This window comes from Haliotis rubra, unplaced genomic scaffold (genome assembly GCF_003918875.1).
Source record: "Haliotis rubra isolate DU_JTF1 unplaced genomic scaffold, ASM391887v1 Scf230, whole genome shotgun sequence".
NCBI lineage: Eukaryota > Metazoa > Mollusca > Gastropoda > Lepetellida > Haliotidae > Haliotis > Haliotis rubra.
Window position 1 is genome coordinate 380,638 of NW_025766337.1, and position 23,326 is coordinate 403,963.

Consider the following 23,326-nt stretch of genomic DNA (forward strand, 5'->3'; position numbering starts at 1 on the left):
TCAACCACATTATTGCCCCTACTGCCAAGCCCTCCCTGCAGTGCTAAAGTCCTAAATGAAGCAAGTCTAGATTTCCTCAGGTTCTGAATTTCCCATTTGACTGGGTCTCCTTTTCAATTCAAATGGGCTTATTTGTAGCTATCAAAATTATATACCGTATTTTTTGCACTATTACCCGCTCCCGAATGTTACCCGCTCCTGAATGTTACCCGCACCCCAGTTTTGTCCATACCTGAAATTGAAAGTCACGTTTTAAATAGCACATACAACAACTACATTCTCAGGGTATTTTATAACACTTCCTTAAAAAACTCTTGTTTTCCCTGTGTAAAATCCACACGTAACCCGCTCTGGATTATAACCCGCACTGCCATATAGCCCACAGTTTTAGAGGGAAAAAGATGCGGGTAATAGTGCAGAAAATACGGTATATTCAGACACTAAGAGTTAGTCTTCATTGGGAAGTAATCAACAAAATATTACATTTAGACACAGAGGAGAACCAAAGCAAACGAACCTTAGTTTTACAACAGATGTTTTAATGATGAAACTTGTTTTTCCAGCTCGTGCCCAAGTAGTTGAACATTTGCAATCATCTTTGGGGAACCAGTCTCACCGCCAGGGCTACGAGACATGGGCGTGTGCATGGGCTCCCGACTACTCCTACTTTGCCTGGTCGTGTGGAAACCGGATAGTTCAACTCCTACCCTGGAATAGGTCCGCCAACTGCATCCAGTGAGTGTTTCCATGGATACGGTGTTTTATATTGTCTTTCTGAAAGTTTAGGTCTTTGACTCATTTCCGATGTCCGGATGGGTGGGTTATAAAAATAGTATAACTGATTAAACCTCTCTGGGGGCGGTGGGGTAACCTAATAGTTGAAGCGTCCACTCCTCACGCTGAAGACCCAGGTTCGATTCCCCACGTGGGTACAATGTGTAAAGCCCATTTTTGGTGTCCCCCACAGTGATATAGCTGAAATATTGCAAAAAAAGGTGTAAACCATACTCACTCACTCACTAACACCTCTCTGAACAGTATCTCGGCCAACCATGCTGGATACTAGCCATAATAAAGTCGTTGTTAAGATTGTATCTATGGCCTCACTGTCAAAAGTTCGCCTTTCATCATGTCCTGAAGTACCCACAGGTGAAGCAATTAGGTGTTACCTGAGATATCAGGGATTATATCAATGGTGTGCGGAAAATAAGTGCTCGGAAAAAAAGTACCAAAAAAAGTCCTAAATTTGCCTAGAAAAAAAAGTGCTCTGGAAAAAAAAGTCCTATTTTTAAAAAAAGGAATTTTTTCTGGTAGTTTTTAACCAAGGACTTTTTTCTGCGGATGTTTTTTCCTTCAATCATATCAATATTGAGGGTTCATCAACACAGACCGTTCCTTTTGACCATTAAAGACTTTTTTTTTCACTAAGATCACTCTTTACACTTCATATTATACCGGGGCGGTGGGGTAGCCTAGTGGTTAAAGCGTTGGCTCGTCACGCCGAAGACCCGGGGTCGGTTCCCCACATGGGTACAATGTGTGAAGCCCATTTCTGGTGTCCCCCACCGTGATATAGCTGGAATATTGTTAAAAGCGGCGTAAAACTGAACTCACTCACTCACTCATATTATACCGAAAACGTTTGGAAATAGCATCAGTCATGAGAAACTCTCTCTGATATCCTGATTTGTAGAATTTTATCAAATGTTTGTACTGAAATGTATAAAAAAAATCCTGGTTGTTTTGGAACTAGTTTTTACTATGTTGATACATGTACTTGATGCTCTGTATACTTAGTCCCATAAACATTCAACAAAACATGGGGCTGTGAAAGTAAGTAAAATAATATACTTTTTATACTCACGTTTGTCATAATTTGTAAAATATACTGCTGTTATTTTGTTAGGGATGTTTTTATCTTAATATGCCATATGTATGTTTCAACAGAATGACATATCTAATTATCCTTATAAACAGTTGAGTAGTATAGTTATTAATTTGTTGTCGAATGGTGGTGGTCAGTTTGATTAGAAATCTACTAATTAAAGGGCCACCCACCAGGTTCAGACCTTGCCCTCAGTGTGTGGCAGGTGTCGGTCTGCAGGGTCAGTGCCCTCGTCAGTCTCCCAGCCCAGGACCCGGCACTCTGACCAGGTGACAGTTGGTGGCAGCACCAGCAGCTGGTGTACAGCATCAACATCATCACAATATTCATTGTGGTCGGTATACGATACCGTTACTTACTCGAGCTTTCTGGTCAACAACTGCTGCCGCTGAACCTATTTTCTCCACCAGCAGGAGCGGCATGGTAGCCTAGTGGTTAGAGCGGTCGCTCGTCACGCTGAAGACCCAGGTTCATAGCCCCACATTGTGCAATGTGTGAAGCCCATTTCTGGTGTTCCCCGCCGTGATGTTGCTGGAATATTGCTGAAAGCGGTGTAAAACCAAACCCACTTACTCACTCCACGAATATATAATCATGATGTGTAGGGAATTTTGGTTTTTTTCTTGTATGCATAAATGTTTGTATGCCCGGTATGTAAACATTTATATTCCCTATTAACCTGGCATTTATGTTGAACGACACAGAGTTGCGGTTCTAGTTATCATCCAAAATCTTTCTCCCACCTATTTCAGTTTGTAAACAGTAAACACTAGTGTACAGAATTTAACAAGTATACCTAACTAACTAACTTTGATTAGGATCAAGGTTTGATAAACGAATGTTGTTTTCAACAAGTAAGGATTAATACATGTTTGGGTACTCCCTACATGGCCTCAGTGTCATAATGAAGGGCAAGACACAATAAATCAAGTGCAAGAGGAGCTTGAAAGACTGTGTTTGGATATATCGTGACAAAATCGTATCACATCTTTACAAGAAAAGTTAAGAAACATGCTTTGCAACACTTAATGCATTTAAGCCCCATCAGTGTCAGTGACCGAACAGTTTGGCAGTTGTGTAGGCATGCATGAAACTGACTGTCAAAAGATGTGGCCTGATGTCTCATCTCTACTGCGCGCTCTGATCTGATATCTTATCTCTACTGTGCTCTCTGATCTGATATCTCATCTCTACTGCACTCTCTGATCTGATATCTTATCTCTCTGCACTCTCTGATCTGATATCTTATCTCTCTACTGCACTCTCTGATCTGATATCTCATCTCTACTGCACTCTCTGATCTGATATCTTATCTCTACTGCACTCTCTGATCTGATATCTTATCTCTACTGCACTCTCTGATCTGATATCTTATCTCTACTGCACTCTCTGATCTGATATCTTATCTCTACTGCACTCTCTGATCTGATATCTTATCTCTACTGCACTCTCTGATCTGATATCTTATCTCTGCTGCGCTCTCTGATCTGATATCTTATCTCTACTGCACTCTCTGATCTGATATCTTATCTCTACTGCACTCTCTGATCTGATATCTTATCTCTACTGCACTCTCTGATCTGATATCTCATCTCTACTGCACTCTCTGATCTGATATCTCATCTCTACTGCACTCTCTGATCTGATATCTCATCTCTACTGAACTCTCTGATCTGATATCTCATCTCTACTGCACTCTCTGATCTGATATCTTATCTCTACTGCACTCTCTGATCTGATATCTTATCTCTACTGCGCTCTCTGATCTGATATGTTATCTCTACTGCGCTCTCTGATCTGATATCTTATCTCTACTGCACTCTCTGATCTGATATCTGATCTCTACTGTGTCTGTTGTCTGTTTTCTGATGTCTGATGTCTGTTGTCTGTTGTCTGATGTCTGAAGTCTGATGTCTGATTGTTTCTGTTTCTGCAGAGATGACCAGGAATGCCACGAGACTCGACAAACTCTCACAATCGACTGTGGGGAACTTGTGTGGTCAGTTGCGTTTGGGTCCGGGACTTCCAAGACTGACAACGCTCACGTGTGGACGAGGCTTAAACTTGACCACAACCTGATCCTAGCCACTGGTCTGCAGAGTGGCCGGATCAAGCTCTGGAACTGCGGAACAGGTGGGTGGATTTTCACGTGTTTCCATATTTTCATGATTGAAAGTATTTATGGTTTTGTCAAGAAATGGAAATGTTCAGTAGGTGACTGTGGTACTCTCCTGCCTGAGAAATGATTGTGAGGTATTATAGTTGATGTTACTTAGAGTACTGAGTTGCCTCCCTTTGATGTGCCGGAAACCAATGATAATGGGTTTGAATCATAAATTTGTTTGTCAGCACCATACTTATTCTCTTTGGGTGCCATGGTAACATCCCTTCTGGGTTTCTTCCCATATGGAGAGTTCAAAGACGTGTTAAACCAACTCACTCACTCATACAATGTTGGTCCATCTTCATCCTAAATCACCATCGCTCATGTTTGTGTTGAGACACTGACACAGTTCTTTTCTTTTACTCCCAAATATCGGTTCCAGAATCTGAATGTAAGTTTTACTTCAAGATATGAAGTGCTTTTGTAGTTAACCTTTCTTCAGTATTTAGATTTTTGTTGTAAGCATGCATGCCTTTGTGCTGATCACAATAAGCAACAGGTCGCAATATTCCATGTTTTGTTGTTTATTTGTAGGTCTGCTTTTAACATAATATATCCTTGCCTCATTGCTTTCCAAGTTTTTATAACACCTAAAATTAATTTTAGTGACAATTTTTAGAGAGCTTATACGTTGAGGCAGTTTCTTGATAAACTCTAGCAGAACCTGGGCCTCAGCATGGATAATTCTGTCAGTGGCATCTCTAACATTCAAACATGTCCTCCATGGAAGCCATATTGTCATCTGGCCCATTATGCAGCTGTTTCAACATGCATCGTTATGATCTTATGTTACAAATATTCCAGAAAGGTGAAAGGTGAACTACAGAGCCTGTTTTAGTCATGGTATGATTATTACTGTAGGTCAGGACTGGCAGGATGAGTGGTCATCTCCAGTACAGTCAGAACAGGTGGTACAGTGTCTCGGTCAACTTGATTTAAGAGAACTAATTGTGGAGAGCAGTTAAAAATGTTGTACTCACTTTCAACATTAGAATAATGATTCCATTGGACTCATACAAATTCATTATGGCCGCCATCACAGCCATATTGAAAATGTCATGTTCTTATCATTACACATTTCTCACATGTCTCATTATGAAATTTACCTTGGCACAAGCAGTGTTTAAAACTCCCAAAATTCCAAGCTAGACAGCCGGATACAAACTTGCCTGTCCGTTTTTCAACAATCAAAAAACAAACAAAGTCAGGTTAGTCAGGTTACTGTTTGTAGGCATCGCAATGAACAACATAGCACTAACAGGCAATGCACCGAGTTTAGGTAAACTGAAAGTACATGTGTTGTGATTGGTTATCTTAACATGAACTGTCCAATTGTAAGTAGTTTAACATAATCATCATAATACCGTAAACACCTCAAACTGACGACAAGAGAACCTGTCTGATATTATGAAATATTTACTGTTTGGGGTAAAAATATCTACCAGACCACCGGACAGGCTACTTTTGAAATTTGACTGTCCGAGATGAAACAGACCGTTTCGTCAGACCGTTCCGGACGGTCAACCAGGCGGGAATTTTAAATGCTGGCACAAGCGTGTTTGTGGTATAGCATAATTCATTTATTGGCAGATTTTAATTTTGATCAAGCTTTGACTGTTGACCTTTTTTTTATATTATTGCATTTGTGACATCCGCTCATTTTGAGAACTACAAGGACTATTGGGCTGAAACTTTGAAACTTTATGAATGATCAGAGAAAGGGTCTCTAAAAGAGGGCACAGAATATCTTGATGTGACTGCAAACATGGCTCCCATTACTTGAGCTACAACACCTTATTGTAATGTTTCAATCAAATCACTGACAGCTAACCAATCACTGATTGTAGTCAAGATCCCCTACAGTATATATACCTCATACAGAGCTGATGTTTCGGACACATCTCAGCACCTAATCATCACCTAATCATCACCTAATCATCACCCTTATCATTCTGGACCATCTCCCTGGTGTAGTGGTTAGAGCGTCCGCCCAGAGAGCGGAAGGTCGCGGGTTCAATCCCCGACCGCGTCATACCAAAAGACGTTAAAATGTGGTACTTGTTGGTCCCTGCCTGGCGCTCGGCATTAGTGGGTACAACAAGGACTGGTCGGCTTGGAGTCAGTATAATGTGTCTGAGTGGGATATTCATGCTTCACTGCGGCATGGTATCTCAGTGGGCTAGCACTATAAAACCAGCTTAAGTCTGGGCTAGTACAAGCAGCCGCACATACACATACACACGCATGCACGTCATCATATGAGCGAAATATTCTCAAGCACGACGTAAAACCCAATTTCACCTCACCTCACCTTATCATTCTGGTGTATCTGTGTAACAGCAGGTTCTGTTAGTTGGCCTGATTCACTGTGTTTTAATGGGCGGTGGGGTAGCCTAGAGGTTAAAGCGTGGCTCGTCACACTGAAGTCCCGGGTTCTATTCTCCACATTGGCACAATGTGTGAAGCCCAATTCTGGTGTCCCCGCCGTGAATTGCTGGAATATTTCTGAAAACGTTGTAAAACCACACTCTCCAATTTGAGTCGGTACTTTGATTTTATTAACAGTATTTATTTGAAATTTGATTTTATATATCATATTTTCAATTTAACTGAATGATTGTAAAATATATAAGTAAGTTTTCCTTTCGAAAATTCAGACAAATTGTGTTCTTGTTAACTTGACAGCTCTTATGTGAACATGGATTGTCATTACTGAAATAACATTGTACACCAAACAATTTTGTAAACGTATGTTATTTCATTCAAACACATAATTTTGTGTTGTTGATTCTGACAGGGCACCTGCTGCTGGAGTTGCTGGACCACAAGGATGTTGTCCGAGACATGGACTTCGCCCCTGACGGCAGTCTCCACCTCGTGTCCGCGTCACGTGATGGCACGCTCAAGCTGTGGGATCTCAACATGGACGGCAACATGTACCGTACTCTCCGTCCTCAGTGCAAGTGGGTCTACAGTTGTAGCTGGTCACCCAATAAGAAGTTCATCGCCAGCAGCGGGAACTACAAATGTGTAAGTAGAATGCACCTTGTGTCGCTCCCTCCCTCCCCCGCTTCATCACTCACTCACTCACTCACTCACTCACTCACTCACTCACTCACTCACTCACTCACTCACTCACTCACTCACTCACTCACTCACTCACTCACTCACTCACTCACTCACTCACTCACTCACTCACTCACTCACTCACTCACTCACTCACTCACAAGGTACAGACAACACCTCTCCCAACTAACAATATAATTCGGTAGATACACCCCACACCAGATGCGATTCTGGTCGCCTCCCATGAGTACACCCAACACCAGGGACCGCCTCCGTGGTGTAGTGGTTAGAGCGTCGCCTCCGAGAGAGTACACCGGAACCAGATGTGAGTTCGATCCCGACCATGCGTCATACCAATGTGACGTTAAAATATGGTACTTGTTGGTCCCTGTCTGGCGCTCGGCATTAATGGGTACAACAAGGACTGGTCAGCTCGGAGTCAGTATAATGTGTCTGAGTGAGGTATTCATGCTTCACTGCAGTATGGTATCTCAGTGGGCTAGCACTATAAAACCAGCTTAAGTCTGGGCTAGTACAAGCAGCCGCACATACACATACACACGCATGCACGTCGTCATATGAGCGAAATATTCTCAAGCACGACGTTACACCCAATTTCACCTCACCTCACCCAACACCAGATGGCGCAAGTCACTAACATAAATATGTCAGTTTGGTAGTCAAGCGATGAGTTCACTCCAACAAGGTCTATCATGACATGAATTTGAGGTCATGAATTAAGCATCAGCAGAGGTTATGGCAGTATGAGCAAGCTGCCTGGAATATTTCAAATACATCAAGGAAAAATGATCAGATCAATTTTGTACTGGTACATTAATGCATGATAGGTATTAAATATTGATGAAAAAATGACATTAGTTCTGAAGAATATAGATATAGATATAAATGTCATTGCCATTTTTAGTTTTTACGGCTTCTGGCTTACCAATGAAAACCCGTTGTGAGCTACTAAACTGTGGAATATATGCCGATAGACACATTTTGAATAGATATGGCCACACAAATTACAAACCAGACAATTGAAGTCTGCATCGCTGACAACAACCCAGCTCGTATGACATGGAATAAATACATCAGACCGATGACTACAATGTGCCATGTTCTTGGTATGATGCTATCTTTAGGAGAATTTTCTTTTTGTAATTTGTGTGGCTATTTCATATTTAACCCGTGAAGATGCGGGTTGGAATCGGTCTTCAGCAGCCCACTTTTGTCTTCATGAAGGTCCAGGTTAGAATTGGTAGCAGCCTATCCTTGTCGTAAGAGGTGACTAACGGGATCGGGTGGTGAGCCTTGCTGACTTGCTTTACACATGTCATTGTATCCCAATTGCGTAGATCGATGCTCATGCTGTTGATCACTGGATTGTATGGTCCAGACTGCTGCCATATAGCTGGAATATTGCTCAGCACTGCTTTAAACAACAACCAACCAACCAGCAAATGGGTTCGATACATAACAGTAAACTAACAAACAATTCAAAATCATTTCATATTTAAGGAGTGTATATATTCCATGATTTCTAAGCGGGTTTGTTTGGTAGCCGAGAGACTTTGTGAATCTTGAAAGTCGTTGTCAGCGCTGGTACAATCTACTCTTTGTCACATGAGAAGTAGATGACAGGTTTGTAGACCTAATTTGGTATTAACCTTTAACCAAGTGTATGTTTGGATATTTTTCAAGTCTACCCTAAGGTAATAACATATTGGTGCATTGAAGACCTGCTGTATCATATGTCAGTGGGAATGAATAGGAAGCTCAAAAACATTGATCAAAAGATTTGTTGTTAGGTAGGCAGTATATGTTTCATGCTGAGTTTCGACATGTGAAAGCTGGCCTGAGTGGCTCCTTCAAGTGTTTGATGACAGAGAAGGGGTTAAGGTCATCCAACTAACAATAAGCTTACAAATATTTACACTGTACTGGAAGACAATTTTATTTGTTCAGTAATAATGTTATAATAAGTGTATTTGCTATGCGCTATTTTCTATCCATTGTGGTTGTTCAAAGTGTGGAATAACAATCTGATTATTATTACCCCGGATAACTCAAGCTGCCTGTGAGGTGCGAGAAGGTTGACTTATCACATGACTTATCCCACAGGGTACCCATTTCCTGCTGGTGAACAGAGGCACTATTTAGGAGGAATTAACTTGAAATGAAAAATGAGAACATTTATGTGTATATTTAGCCCAAACAATTTGACCTCAGTAATCTAATATTTAACAACAATGCCCTCTTTATCACATGAGATAACAGACATGCCTTTGACCAGGTCGAAGATAATTCCTGGAAAGGAGACACACCTTTTTACTTTTTTGACCAAGTTTTTGTGAAAATATGAAAAATATATGTCAAATAAGTATAAATGTTAATATGACATTACATAGCTTGACTGAAATAATGCTTGTTATGAAAATAGGTTCTACTTTTGTACCGAGTAAATTTTGGTAAATTATATAAAGAGTTCGGTTTTAAGACACTTTCAAAGATGCTTTAAAGATTTTTTCAAATTTGTGAAAGACAAAAGCTTAATTACTCTAATGTATATTTTTGTTTTGATTGAAATGTTTAATTATTATGCATATTCTGAAATTAAATATATCTATGTAATTGCTGAAAGGTTCCATTAAATTTTTGTATATGTAAGACTCAGAAGACAACTTCATGGACACAAGTCTGATAAACATCTTCGGTAGAGGAATATGATATGTGACATACATAGACTCGTGACCTATATATACATGTATCTGAAGCAGTTAGCGGAGACCTCATGGATGATGCTGACAATGAAAGCATTGTTTTATGTGAGCATCAGTTTGACTGCGTGTGGTCTTTATCAATATCTCAGTAGTGTAGTTGTTTGGTTTCTTGAGTAATACCTTCTGCTATCTTTAAATGTTACATGTTAGAGTGAGTGAGTGAGTGAGTTTAGTTTTACGCTGCTTTTAGCAATATTCCAGCAATATCACGGCATGGGACACCAGAAATGGGCTTCACACATTGTACCCATGTTGGGAATCGAACCCGGGTCTTCGGCATGATGAGCGAACGCTTTAACCACTAGACTAACGCACTGATCCGTTGCATGTTAGAAATTTGATATGTTTCTGTATTTGATTCTTTCAATAAATTTTAACAATGTCAAGATGGGAAGGAGACATTGTTGGTCTGTGGTGTCGATGTTCCTGACAAATGTCGCACCTTAACCGAGTGAGTGAGTTTAGTTTTTTAGCTGCTTTTTGCTGAACACAGTGCAATTTTTTTCAACAAAACTTTGTACAAGCATTGCACATGATCTTAACTGATGCCTTTTGCTGTTTTAGAATTTTATTTAAAGAATTGCCTTTTTAAGATGTCATGGGAACGTATATGTGTGATACACATTCGGGGAGAATTCATTGATGTCACTACCCGTGAAGGTCCGGGTTAGAATGAACCTTCAGTAACCCATGCTTGTCGTAAGAGGCGACTAACGGGATCTGGTGGTCAGACTCGCTGACTTGGTTGATACATGTCATCGGGTTCCAATTGTGCAGATCGACGCTCATGCTGTTGATCACTGGATTGTCTGGTCCAGACTTGATTATTTACAGACCGCCGCCATATAGCTGGAATATTGCTGAGTGCGGCGTAAAACTAAACTCACTCACTCACTCATTGATGTCAGCTTCTTTATCATGTGGAACTCAGTGCTTAAGACCATGACAGACCACGTTTTACTCCTGGAATGGCTAAGTGTATGCCTCGAAACGTAAAGGGGCAACAAAATAGCACTCCATATTTCAAATTCGGTCCATTCTCACATACTTGTTGGTAGGTGCTGCTGTCAGACTGTTATTTAGATGGCATGGGGTCATCACAGTCTGTACTACCATGTTTGGTTTCAGTCAAGTGCAGCCCAAAAATATGATATTTCCTTCAATGAATTCAGTATTTAAGGAACCAAATAGTGATAACATCTGAACCACTTGATGATAACATATCGGTGAAAGAAGTGCCAGTGTCAAGCGATAACATATCTTGTTGTAGAAAATAGAAAATGTACTTGCTTAAAAATCAATTTGCAGTCAGTTTGGTTTGATGTGGCTTTGAACGGTATTCCAGTTTCATCAGACGCATCAACTTGCGGTGCCAGTAGGGGCGGACCATGTCTCACACAAATACTTGCCTGAAACACAAGAACACAGTACACTGAACAAACCAAGAAACATTATTACCTGTACCTGTGATATCAACCCACAATTCGGGATCCGGTGATCAGCCTCGCTGACTTGGTTGGCACATGTCATCGGTTCCCAATTGCGCAGGTTGATGCTCATGCTGTTGATCACTTGGTTGTCACTTGATTATTTACAGACCGCCGATATATAACTGGAATATTGCTGAGTGTGGCGTAAAACTAAACTCACTCACTCACTCAACCCATAATCATAGGTTCCTGGAATGCCAAAGGGAGATAATTCTCCATAGTGAGATGACATAAATGACTCGTCATCGTATCTGTAAACTTGCAGCATGTCTCCTCATGGACTTCCTTCCGGCCTTGCGGCATAAATCTAAACTCACTCACTTACTCACTCCTCGCTGCAGGTTGTGTTGTGGGACGTGGAGGATCCCTACGACATGAAGGTGCTGCGCAAACTGGAGGGACACTACCATGATGTCGTCTGCTGTGAGTTCTCCCCCGACAGTGCCCTCCTCGCCACTGCGTCCTACGACACCCGGGTCATTGTCTGGGACCCCTATACTGGGGACTCGCTCCGAGAATTCGGGTAAGACACAGTTATATACAGTCCTGATGTATATACGCCATTGCTGTGTTCTGATAACATTTTCTCTGTTTTATATGCATCATTTATATTGAGAACTGGTTACTTGTAGTTTATGACGCATAGTCAAGTTGTCATGGTTTTGTATTATCCATAGTGGAAATACTATCATGATATCTGTTACCTGCCTAAGGAGAAATTCAGGCTGGAACACAAATGGGTAATCCAAACAAAGTTATGGCTAAAATAAATTCCATTGATGGATCTTGAAAAGAATCGGTTTTGGGCAGTACTTGATGCTAATGATGGACACGTAGTGGTTGATATGACCTTGACCTTTGTCATTTTCTGTTGAATGTCCTTTTTGCAGTTTGTCATCAATTGATGTCATTGATGTGTTCCATTCCCACACCAAATATCTCATAATGTGTTGCTTTGTGTGTGTGTTTTTTTAAGAGAATCTTGGTAAATGCTTTGAGTGAGTTTACTGCTCTGTTTGCAGACATTTGTTCCCTCCCCCGAGGCCGATCTATGCTGGCGGCGCCAATGACCACTATGTCCGAAGTGTCTCCCTAGCCGGTGATGGCGGTCACATCGCTTCTGTCTCAGATGATGGGTATGAGAAAATCTATACGAATTTGTAAAAAAAATCTATGTAAGATGTTTGATAATCATGTTCAGAACACCATAGTGGGTACAGAGGTCATATTTCCTCATCAGTTTGACTACCTAAAGTGTCCTGGTTGACTGAAGGGAGTTGACTGATGGGGGTTGCCTAAAGGGGGTTTACTCATGGGGGTTGACTCATGGGGGGTTCACTGAAGGGTTCGACTGATGAGGGAGGATTGACTGAAGGGGGTCGACTGAAGGGGTCAACTGATGGGGGTCGACTGATCGGGGTTGACTGAAGGGTCAACTGATGGGGGTTGACTGAAGGGGTCAACTGATGGGGGTTCGACTGATAGGGGTTGACTGAAGGTTCGACTGATGGGGGTTGACTGAAGAAGTCGACTGAAGGGGTCGACTGATAGGGGTTGACTGAAGGGTTGTCTGATGGTGGTTGACTGAAGGGTTCGACTGATGGGGGTCGACTGATGGGGGTTGACTGAAGGGTTCGACTGATGGGGGTTGACTGAAGGGTTCGACTGATGGGGGTCGACTGATAGGGGTTGACTGAAGGTTCGACTGATGGGGGTTGACTGAAGGGGGTCGACTGATAGGGGTTGACTGTATATATGGACTGTGGTAACCATGGTTACAAACCAATTTGATATCAAACAAACTGATATCATCTGGAGCTGTTGAACATAACTACCTGTAGTACCAGTAAGGGAAAGCCAGACAAGAAGAGAGCTAGGCCTCCTTCCATTATGTTATTTTGGTCTGTGATAGCCATACCTCCCATTGACTAATGCACCTCACACATCTTAGGCCTGTCTTTTTTAGTTCTTGAAAATTGCTTTAAGGAATTTTTTTTAAATTGTGAAAATATATTGTTTTAATAAAGAAGTGAAATATAGCCAGTAGGATGACAGTTTTACAACTTGAACAGCAAACCATTGTAAACCCAACACATCAACTATGCCATTGTGTAACCAATGGTAACAGGTACTACAGACACTTCTTGAACACCATGTACATTACAGCTCTTATGGGGCGGCCCATTTCTTGTGTCCCACGCCATGATATTGCTGGAATATTGCTAAAAGTGGCATAAAACCATACTCACTCACTAAAGATGGGGCTGTGGGAACCAGGCGATAGCTTCAACACTGCCGTTATTACCCCTGAGGTTTTACAGTAAGTTGTGATAAGGTGTAAGTAAGTTATACATAACGGTTGAAAGATCCGATCTCATGAGTGCTGGATTTGTTGCAGGTATGTGAGATTCTGGGACCTCCACACTCTGGGTGATCCCCCCGTGATCAGCGAGAACACCAACGCCCTCTGTTGTGCATACAGTCCCGGTGGTGCCGTCCTTGCAGTGGGGTAGGCATGATAATTCGTCACCTAAACACTGTCATCCATTTGTCCACTGAAGACAGCTTGTTTGTAGCTCACCTCGACACTGTCATCCGTTTGTCCACTGAAGACAGTTTGTTTGTAGCTCACCTCGACACTGTCATCCGGTTGTCCACTGAAGACAGCTTGTTTGTAGCTCACCTCGACACTGTCATCCGGTTGTCCACTGAAGACAGCTTGTTTGTAGCACACCTTGACACTGTCATCCGGTTGTCCACTGAAGACAGCTTGTTTGTAGCTCACCTCGACACTGTCATCCGGTTGTCCACTGAAGACAGCTTGTTTGTAGCTCACCTCGACACTGTCATCCGGTTGTCCACTGAAGACAGCTTGTTTGTAGCACACCTTGACACTGTCATCCGGTTGTCCTCTGAAGACAGCTTGTTTGTAGCACACCTTGACACTGTCATCCGGTTGTCCTCTGAAGACAGCTTGTTTGTAGCTCTCCTTCACTCAGTTGATTCTGATGGTTTTTCATCATATTCCATCTAAATGTATGTAAACAATGACAAACAAGGACAGGTTGCTGGAGTCCCCACTGAGTGATAGATAAGTGTTGTATCAAAACATACTCAGGCCAGACCAATTTTATTTCTTATTTTACAGATCCGCTGGTCGTATTTTTTCAAGAATAAGAAAGATATAAAAATGAATTATTTTATTGGCCAAAAAAATGGCCAAAAATGTAACCTTACAAGAAAACTTTTTTAGATTGTTTATGACTTTGCTAAGTGTTTTGTTGTTTCTTTCAGAGCAGATACATGTATCATTTCATCAATCAGTCCACATAATCAATGGCTCATTCCAGGCTCTAAAGAAATTATCAAAACATACAGTTCTCTACACCGCTACTTCACAGGACCCTTATATTGCCATTAGGGACAGTTAAAAGTAATAATTAGGGGTCTCTGGGACCCCCATGTTTGTCAGTCGAGATGAAACCCTGTGCTAAGCTTCTATCTCTCTATTTATCAGTTGAGATAAAACCCTTTGCTAAGCTTCTATCTCTCTATTTATCAGCCGAGATAAAACCCTATGCTAAGCTTCTATCTCTCTATTTATCAGCCGAGATAAAACCCTGTGCTAAGCTTCTATCTCTCTATTTATCAGTTGAGATAAAACCCTGTGCTAAGCTTCTATCTCTCTATTTATCAGTTGAGATAAAACCCTGTGCTAAGCTTCTATCTCTCTATTTATCAGCCGAGATAAAACCCTGTGCTAAGCTTCTATATCTCTATTTATCAGTTGAGATAAAACCCTGTGCTAAGCTTCTATTTCTCTATTTATCAGCCTAGATAAAACCCTGTGCTAAGCTTCTATCTCTCTATTTATCAGCCGAGATAAAACCCTGTGCTAAGCTTCTATCTCTCTATTTATCAGTTGAGATAAAACCCTGTGCTAAGCTTCTATCTCTCTATTTATCAGGACACGCAACGGCGAAGTTACGTTCTACAGAAGTGATCGGGAGGTCACAAGTTTACTGCATCTCACAAGAATGAAAATCAGGAAAAATCTGCCCACACCCAAGATAGACCATCTCTCCATCCCCATCAAGTTGAAGGAGTTCCTCAAATATCACGATGTGTAGGACTTTGCATTGTGGGAAGACTAGTATTCTGTGAGGAACCATCATGTTGCACCACAAGTCATGTGACAATATCTTGGAGATATTTAAATTATGGAATCACATCTCGCTGGATCAAGGAATATCTCACTCACTCATTCATATCCTCAGTGACCAGGACGTTGACTTGGACCAACCATTGGATGTTCGGGGGAGTAATTGTTTACAGATTATTTCTTGTCTAGGTTGGAAATTTCCATTATCACATTTCAGGAAAGACAAATGCTGTTTTGACATCTATAGCATGAAACAGTATTGATTGGATTTGGGTAGCACTTTATGGATCCGAAAATGGAGCTGGATACATGTGTATTTGTTATCCTGTTTTCAACTGATTGGTTTGTGGTTGATCCTTGCGTTTGGTCTTCATTGTCTTGCGTCCGTTATTTTGTATGAGGTGGCGTGCTGGGTGGTGTGCTAGAGTGGCGTGCTTGGTGGTGTGCAAGGGTGGCGTGCTGGGTGGTATGCAAGGGTGGTGTGCAAGGGTGACGTGCTGGGTGGTGTGCAAGGGTGACGTGCTGGGTGGCGTGCAAGGTTGGCGTGCTTGGTGGTGTGCAAGGGTGGCGTGCTGGGTGGTATGCAAGGGTGGTGTGCAAGGGTGACGTGCTGGGTGGTGTGCAAGGGTGGTGTGCAAGGGTGGTGTGCAAGTGTGACGTGCTGGGTGTTGTGCAAGGGTGACGTGCTGGGTGGTATGCAAGGAGGGCATGCTAGGTGTTGTGCAAGGGTGATGTGCTGGGTGTTGTGCAAGGGTGGTGTGCAAGGGTGATATGCTGGGTGGTGTGCATGGGTGACGTGCTGGGTGGTGTGCAAGGAGGGCATGCTAGGTGTTGTGCAAGGGTGGCTTGCTGGGTGGTATGCAAGGAGGGCATGCTAGGTGTTGTGCAAGGGTGATGTGCTGGGTGGTGTGCATGGGTGGCGTGCTGGGTGGTGTGCAAGGAGGGCATGCTAGGTGTTGTGCAAGGGTGATGTGCTGGGTGGTGTGCATGGGTGGCGTGCTGGGTGGTGTGCAAGGAGGGCATGCTAGGTGTTGTGCAAGGGTGGCCTGCTGGGTGGTGTGCAAGGCTGATGTGCTGGGTGGTGTGCAAGGGTGGCGTGCTGGGTGGTGTGCAAGGGTGATGTGCTGGGTGGTGTGCAAGGGTGATGTGCTGGGTGGTGTGCAAGGGTGGCATGCTGGGTGGTGTGCAAGGAGGGCATGCTAGGTGTTGTGCAAGGGTGATGTGCTGGGTGTTGTGAAAGGGTGGCCTGCTGGGTGGTGTGCAAGGGTGATGTGCTGGGTGGTGTGCAAGGGTGGCGTGCTAGGTGGTGTGCAAGGGTGGCGTGCTGAGTGGTGTGCAAGGGTGGCGTGCTGGATTGTGTGATGACTTGGGTGTCCTGAAGGCTGTGTTCCAGCAGTTCCCATCTACCTGGTCGTCATGGTAACCTTCAGGTTAAAGCATGTGCTGGTCACTCCGAAGACCAGGGCTCAATTCCCCACTAGGGTACCATGTATGAAGCCCAGCACCATGAGTGTTGCTAAACTCGGTGTAAACCATACTCATTCCCATCTACCCCGTACAACCTTTACTGGGTTATGCCACGTTGTTGTTGTAACGGTTTAAGCAACTTTTCTGTTCAATACTCAATTAATATAAAAATAGAAATACGTCGGTTTCAACCCTTGTTTACTAGATTTGGATCATGGGATTGTCTGTTTCACATAAAACATTATTGCTACCATTATTTATAGTTACCATGTATTAGTATATACAGCACCATGTAGATGTAGTTACTTCTGTCATGGCAGTTAGTGATCTTTATAAAGGGTTGCAATTAGGGCCTGGAATTGCTTTGAATGTCACAATTGATGATTGGTTCATTACATTCGATCAATCATCGGAAATAATTGGATAGCGTTGTTTTTAACATCTTCCTTGATGTGCTTGTTAATGCACACAAAAAATGTCACTTTTTGTTTACAATGCTCAAGTATATTTTCATAATTCAAGTTCAAACTGATGCTTGAAGAAGCCAAAGATTTGCCCTGTTACCTCGGTAACCTGCACACAAGAGTAAGATTTGTCCCTGGGGTACCTAACCCACCTGCTTTAATGTTGCTGCTAGAATAGATTGCAATTTGTTAAACATCTCGTAGTTTTGTTTGTAAGATCTTACTTATGACTAGTTTCAACTTTCACTGATTTAAAAGAGAAAAAAAAAGATTGGTGGTTTGGGTAAAGACTTTTCCAGTTGTTATTTCTTGAAATAGAAAATATTATCCTGTTTGAGATTTTTTAAAGGTTATTTAGATAGTGTAAATAATGGAAAAGACTTTTTGTAATGATTCTTGTGTTGAATTTTATTTTGATAAATTTGGTATGGTATACTAGGTATAAAAATCAAACGAAACCCAAAGGTATTTTTATCCTCTTTGAGAGGCATTTTAGAAGTTGTATAGATGAAGGAAAAGCAAGTTCTATGGATAGTCAACTTCTTTATTGCAATGAGTGCGACGTTTCAGTGTAAGCACTAACACCGTTATCACGCAAGTGATGCATTGACAACAGTGTTAGTACCTATACTGAAACGTCACACTCATTGCAATAAAGAAGTTGACTATCCATAGAACTTGCTTTTCCTGTATTACATGTATTATGATGATTATGGTACTGGATATTCTCCTGTGACTTACTACCTTGACCATAATGACATTGATGGCAAGGATGTCACTTATGTCACATATATTACCTTGTACGTGGGTTGTGGTGCCGTGTGCTTTAATAAGATGGCCATTCCACAAGATGGCAGTAATTGTACAGCCTGGAAGGTATATTTTGAAGTTATTTTACTCATCTAATGAGTATAATTGTGATAATCATGTACTTTGAGTATTTATGTTGTAAGGCAGAAATACCTGATCTTGTAAATGTATTTTGAGCTGAGAATTGGCTCTAATTCTGCTGATATGGACATTGTCTAGCTGAACCTGTTGACCAGCGTATACTCCCTACTGCTGGTCAAGACAGACTATGTCGAGACAGATGCTCGGATGCTGGACACAAGTGAATTTAAGATGAAAGAAAAGATTACAATCACAATCAGTTTATTATCCAAATTCAGTAGACCTCTTGTGGTGTATGACAAAAACACATTTCCCAATAATTTGTGAAAAGAACAAAACATGTTGCCTGACAATTTGTACTCCAGAAACATATGAAGATCCAATTAACGTTAGAACGGATCTTCAGTAACCCGTGCTTGTCGTAAGAGGCGACTAACGGGATCAGGTGGTCAGGTTCGCTGACTTGGTTGACACATGTCATCGGTTCCCAATTATGCAGATCGATGCTCATGTTGTTGATCACTGGATTGTTTGGTGTAGACTCGATTATTTATGGACCGCTGCCATATAGCTGGAATATTGCTGTGTGCGACGTAAAACTAAACTCGCTCACTCACTTTTTTTAGAGGTTCATGGAGTTCATGGTCGTCCTCCATGTAAACTAGACTCTGTTACATGTTACAGCGATTCAGAGAGACATGTTGATTCAGAGAGACATGTTACAGCGATTCAGAGAGACATGTTACAGCGATTCAGAGAGACATGTTACAGCGATTCAGAGAGACATGCAGCCAAGCAATATAAATATCATGAAAAAAGATGAAAACAACAATTAATCTTGCCAGGTTTAGTAACGTTTAGTAAAATGTACAGCTGGTCAAAGAAAAAGATATATTTTTTGTACACTAATACCTTAGCATCATGTGCTTAAATGTGATCTTACAAAAAAACAGTTACATTAACCATTTCTTCATTTTTGTTTCATTTCTATATTTATTTTATGCCTAAATTGAACTTTAAATAATATTTATAATAACTTGTGTTGAAATATATTCATCACCTGTACAAATGCTCAGTTTGATGTGGTTTATACATTTGTTCTGATATCATGATATCACCTGCTTGTGTTTGGTCATGTGAAGGTCATGGGAGATTAGAGTTGATCGTGGGGGACTTATCAACATGGGAACAACGGATGTGACAATCCTAATAAACAGGCTTTTGTTGTTGTAGATTTTGAATGTGCTATCTTGGATTTGATACCTGTGTTTAGAATTACATAGAATCACACAACTTATAGTTCTTCTAAATGATATCTGAAAATGCTATTCCTCTCATTTCTTCACAAAAGCTGATGAAATTGAAAGTATAAATATGGTAACCATAGATTCCAGGTTTTGACTTACCATTACTTGCAAATTTTCCTTTAATTAATACATCACAGCCAGTATCTGGTCGAGTAGAAGAACGTGGGAGATTAGGATAGAGATTAGAGTTGATCATGAGGGACATATCAACATAGAAACAATGGACATGACTATCCTATGAAAATAGGAGACAGGCTTTTGAATATGTTATCTGATATCTGAAAATGCTACTCCTTTCATGTCTTTAGGGGCGGTGGGGTAGCCTAGTGGTTAAAGCGTTGACTCGTCACGTCGAAGACCCGGGTTCGAATCCCCACATGGGTACATTGTGTGAAGCCCATTTTTTCTGGTGTCCCCGCCGTGATGTTGCTGGAATATTGCTAAAAGCGGCGTAAAACCAAACTCAGTCAGTCAGTCATGTCTTTAAATATACTGCTGAGACGGAATATATAAATATGGTTTCCAGGTTTCTTCCTAATGTTCCTGTAATCGCGTGTCATCTCTCGTATAATGGATGCCATGAAGAATGTCAGTGTTCAATAAAATGTACTTATACACTCCAAGGACAGTTGTACTTTTTGAGCATATTACATATTTACTCATAACTAATTCCTCCATCCCCATAAGCCATTAGTATAGAGACGGGGAGACAGCCAAAACATTCAGAATCCATTAAATTATTAATTCACATGTCCATGAATAGTTATTGATGCAACAGTTATTTATACTACCCATGAAACGTTTAGACTCACTTAAAGCACTCACTATATGTTATGTATATTTATATGGTTACATCGAAGATGAATTTCTCCACTAACTTGGGGGAACCAACTGCAAACTTTATGCAGATGAATTGCACAAGGATCAATCATCAAATTGCTGAAATGCATGTGTAAATATCGTGCATGTGAACAGCTGCGCTTTGGTGTAAAGTTTTGTTAAGAATTCGCCAATTTTCACTGAGTTTCATCATTTATTGAACTCATGACAATAATCTTTTCAACGTTATGAATTTGTTTTACAATACATCAGTTCATGTGTAAACAGTACCTTTAAACAGTATGGAACATTTTGCAAAATCTGGTGTAGAACAGTTGACTTAAGTAAGTGGCTATATTTGCACTAGTGTGTCTAAACTTATGCTGGGTAGTATATGTTGACATGCACATGTTGTGTGACCCAGATAGCAGTGTTGGTGTGTATTACCTGTGATTATCTGTGTGGAATACAGGCAGGTAGTGCATGGGTCTCCAGTGATATGTATAAGTGAAGAGTTTTATCAGATATAGCTGCTTTTTCTGGGTCAGTGGAGCTCTAAAACAATAAACAAGTCTACAAATTGGTTCAAGTACACTTTCCTGCTATCAGAGAGGGAATAAGGGTTGACGATATCTACACTACTTCCAGGGCACACTATGTAATTTTAGGGCCCAGAACAAGTATATGCAGGGAGCTTCACAAATACTACACGATAATGAAAACAATGCTACAGGGCCAAGATTATTTATGCTCTCTTTGTGCTAAGATAGTCATAAGTACCATACATTAACTTATGACTATCTTAGCGCTAAGAGAGCTATGAAAATCTAGGCCCAGGGCCTATTTATGGATTGTAATGGCCACCCTTGGCCTCGTGGGTAAAGTGTTTGTGACTCATGGTTTCAATTTTTGCATAGCATTGCACTAGTTTCTATCACCGTGGTAACTTGAAACTATTTAAATAATAAACATGTTTCTTTATCTCAGTTTTGATGGTAGGAACTTTGGTTATCTATTCAGTGAAAGTCGTGTTCCGGAGATTGTCTGTGTACATACGTAACCAATAAATGTGTCTGTATCATAAAACACACTTCCAGGGAGACTCAGGATTTTACATGCTTGTGACGCTGAAGGCGTCGTTGTAGGCACAGGTACTACAGATATGTACCCAGGTATGTTTCTGTATGCATGTATGTAACCTAAACAAAGTCAAAATACAGAAACGTCCCCGGTACCCCAAACGTCAGACGAGGCCCTAAACTGAAACAGTTTGTAGTTGTTCCTGTTCAGCTGAGTGCGAGTGGTATTATGAATCACAAAATATTTGTTACTGTGTTTGCTTGTTACTTATATAACGAAGTCAAATGCATTTAACACAGCAGTATCAGTTCCGATCAAGAAAAACGGCACAATGCGAAATGGACCCGTTCTAGGGTATGTTTCTGTATTCTGAACTTGGCTAGGGTATGTTTCTGTGTACAGAACTTGGCTAGGGTATGTTTCTGTGTACAGAACTTGGCTAGGGTTTGTTTCTGTGTACAGAACTTGGCTAGGGTATGTTTCTGTGTACAGAACTTGGCTAGGGTATGTTTCTGTGTACAGAACTTGGCTAGGGTATGTTTCTGTGTACAGAACTTGGCTTGGATATGTTTCTGTATACAGAACTTGGCTAGGGTATGTTTCTGTGTACAGAACTTGGCTTGGATATGTTTCTGTATACAGAAACTAAACTCGCTCGCTCACTCACTCACTCACTCGCTCACTTATAAAACTATCTCTTGGTTTGCGTCATGAGTGTTTCTTCATTATGATGATAGGTATACCTGTACATCCTATTGCTGGAAGTTGAAACCAGATTTGTCACTGGGCATCATCAGATGTTGTCAACTGAAGTAGTAAAAGCATATTGTGAAGATATCATCATTTGTCATCTTATCATTATTCTAATGAGTTAATTCAAACAGTATTCAAAGTGCTACAACCTCACAGGAGATTACTGGTATCCGCATGGTCGGTCATGCATGGCTTTGTAGTGTATTTAGTAATAAAAATAGTTTTTACAAATTTCAATTTGCCTGTAATCAGCCTGTCATGAAGTTGGAAGTAGTGAATCAGGAAGCCTGTTCATCCCCAGTGTAGGTCAGTGTGTGTTTCACATTTATTTCACATAACTTTGAGACATTATCAGCTGTAATATGTCCAACCACAGACACCTTTCCCTGTGACTTATCTAAGTTTCTGTACGGTCTGTCTTCAACCACAGACACCTTTCCCTGTGACTTATCTAAGTTTCTGTACGCTCTGTCTTCAACCACAGACACCTTTCCCTGTGACTTATCTAAGTTTCTGTACGCTCTGTCTTCAACCACAGACACCTTTCCCTGTGACTTATCTAAGTTTCTGTACGCTCTGTCTTCAACCACAGACACCTTTCTCTGTGACTTATCTAAGTTTCTGTATGCTCTGTCTTCAACCACAGACACCTTTCCCTGTGACTTGAATATATATTACACTTACCATTATTCATCTGCAAATACCACTTTGATCATTTAGTACTTACCTAGATGTTATTCTCGCTTCTATTATTGTGTATTTGTAGGAATAACAAGCCAGTGTAAAAGAAACAAGATCTGATTTTTTCCAGTCTTTTGAATTTTTAACCAACTTGTTTTGAAAAGGAAATCCCCATATTTTTTGTAACAAAAAGGATAAATTAGATCGTTTTCCCAGATTCCATCTTGACCACATGTATGCAAATGTGATGCAGTGCAAGCACAGAGGGGACCTAGTCTATTACAGAGGGTCATTTGAGTTGACATGGCTAATAA

The 23,326-nt window shown here is 41.1% G+C and overlaps 1 protein-coding gene across 12 annotated transcripts in view; it reads left to right on the top strand.

The window, feature by feature from the left end:
• The window catches only part of LOC124278033 (WD repeat and SOCS box-containing protein 1-like), a 36,456-nt gene extending 18,695 nt beyond the window's left edge, over positions 1–17,761 (top strand). The window contains exons 2-11 of one of the 12 annotated variants that reach the window (XM_046713778.1): positions 564–735; positions 3,822–4,018; positions 4,432–4,440; positions 6,847–7,079; positions 11,730–11,911; positions 12,411–12,524; positions 13,787–13,897; positions 15,356–16,088; positions 16,139–16,240; positions 16,429–16,489. In XM_046713778.1, coding sequence (XP_046569734.1) covers positions 564–735; positions 3,822–4,018; positions 4,432–4,440; positions 6,847–7,079; positions 11,730–11,911; positions 12,411–12,524; positions 13,787–13,897; positions 15,356–15,518 — 1,181 coding nt within the window. In that variant the 3' untranslated portion in view covers positions 15,519–16,088; positions 16,139–16,240; positions 16,429–16,489. The other 11 variants (XM_046713776.1, XM_046713779.1, XM_046713773.1 and 8 more) reach the window with 11 other exon arrangements.
• The last annotated feature ends 5,565 nt before the right edge of the window (positions 17,762–23,326 follow it).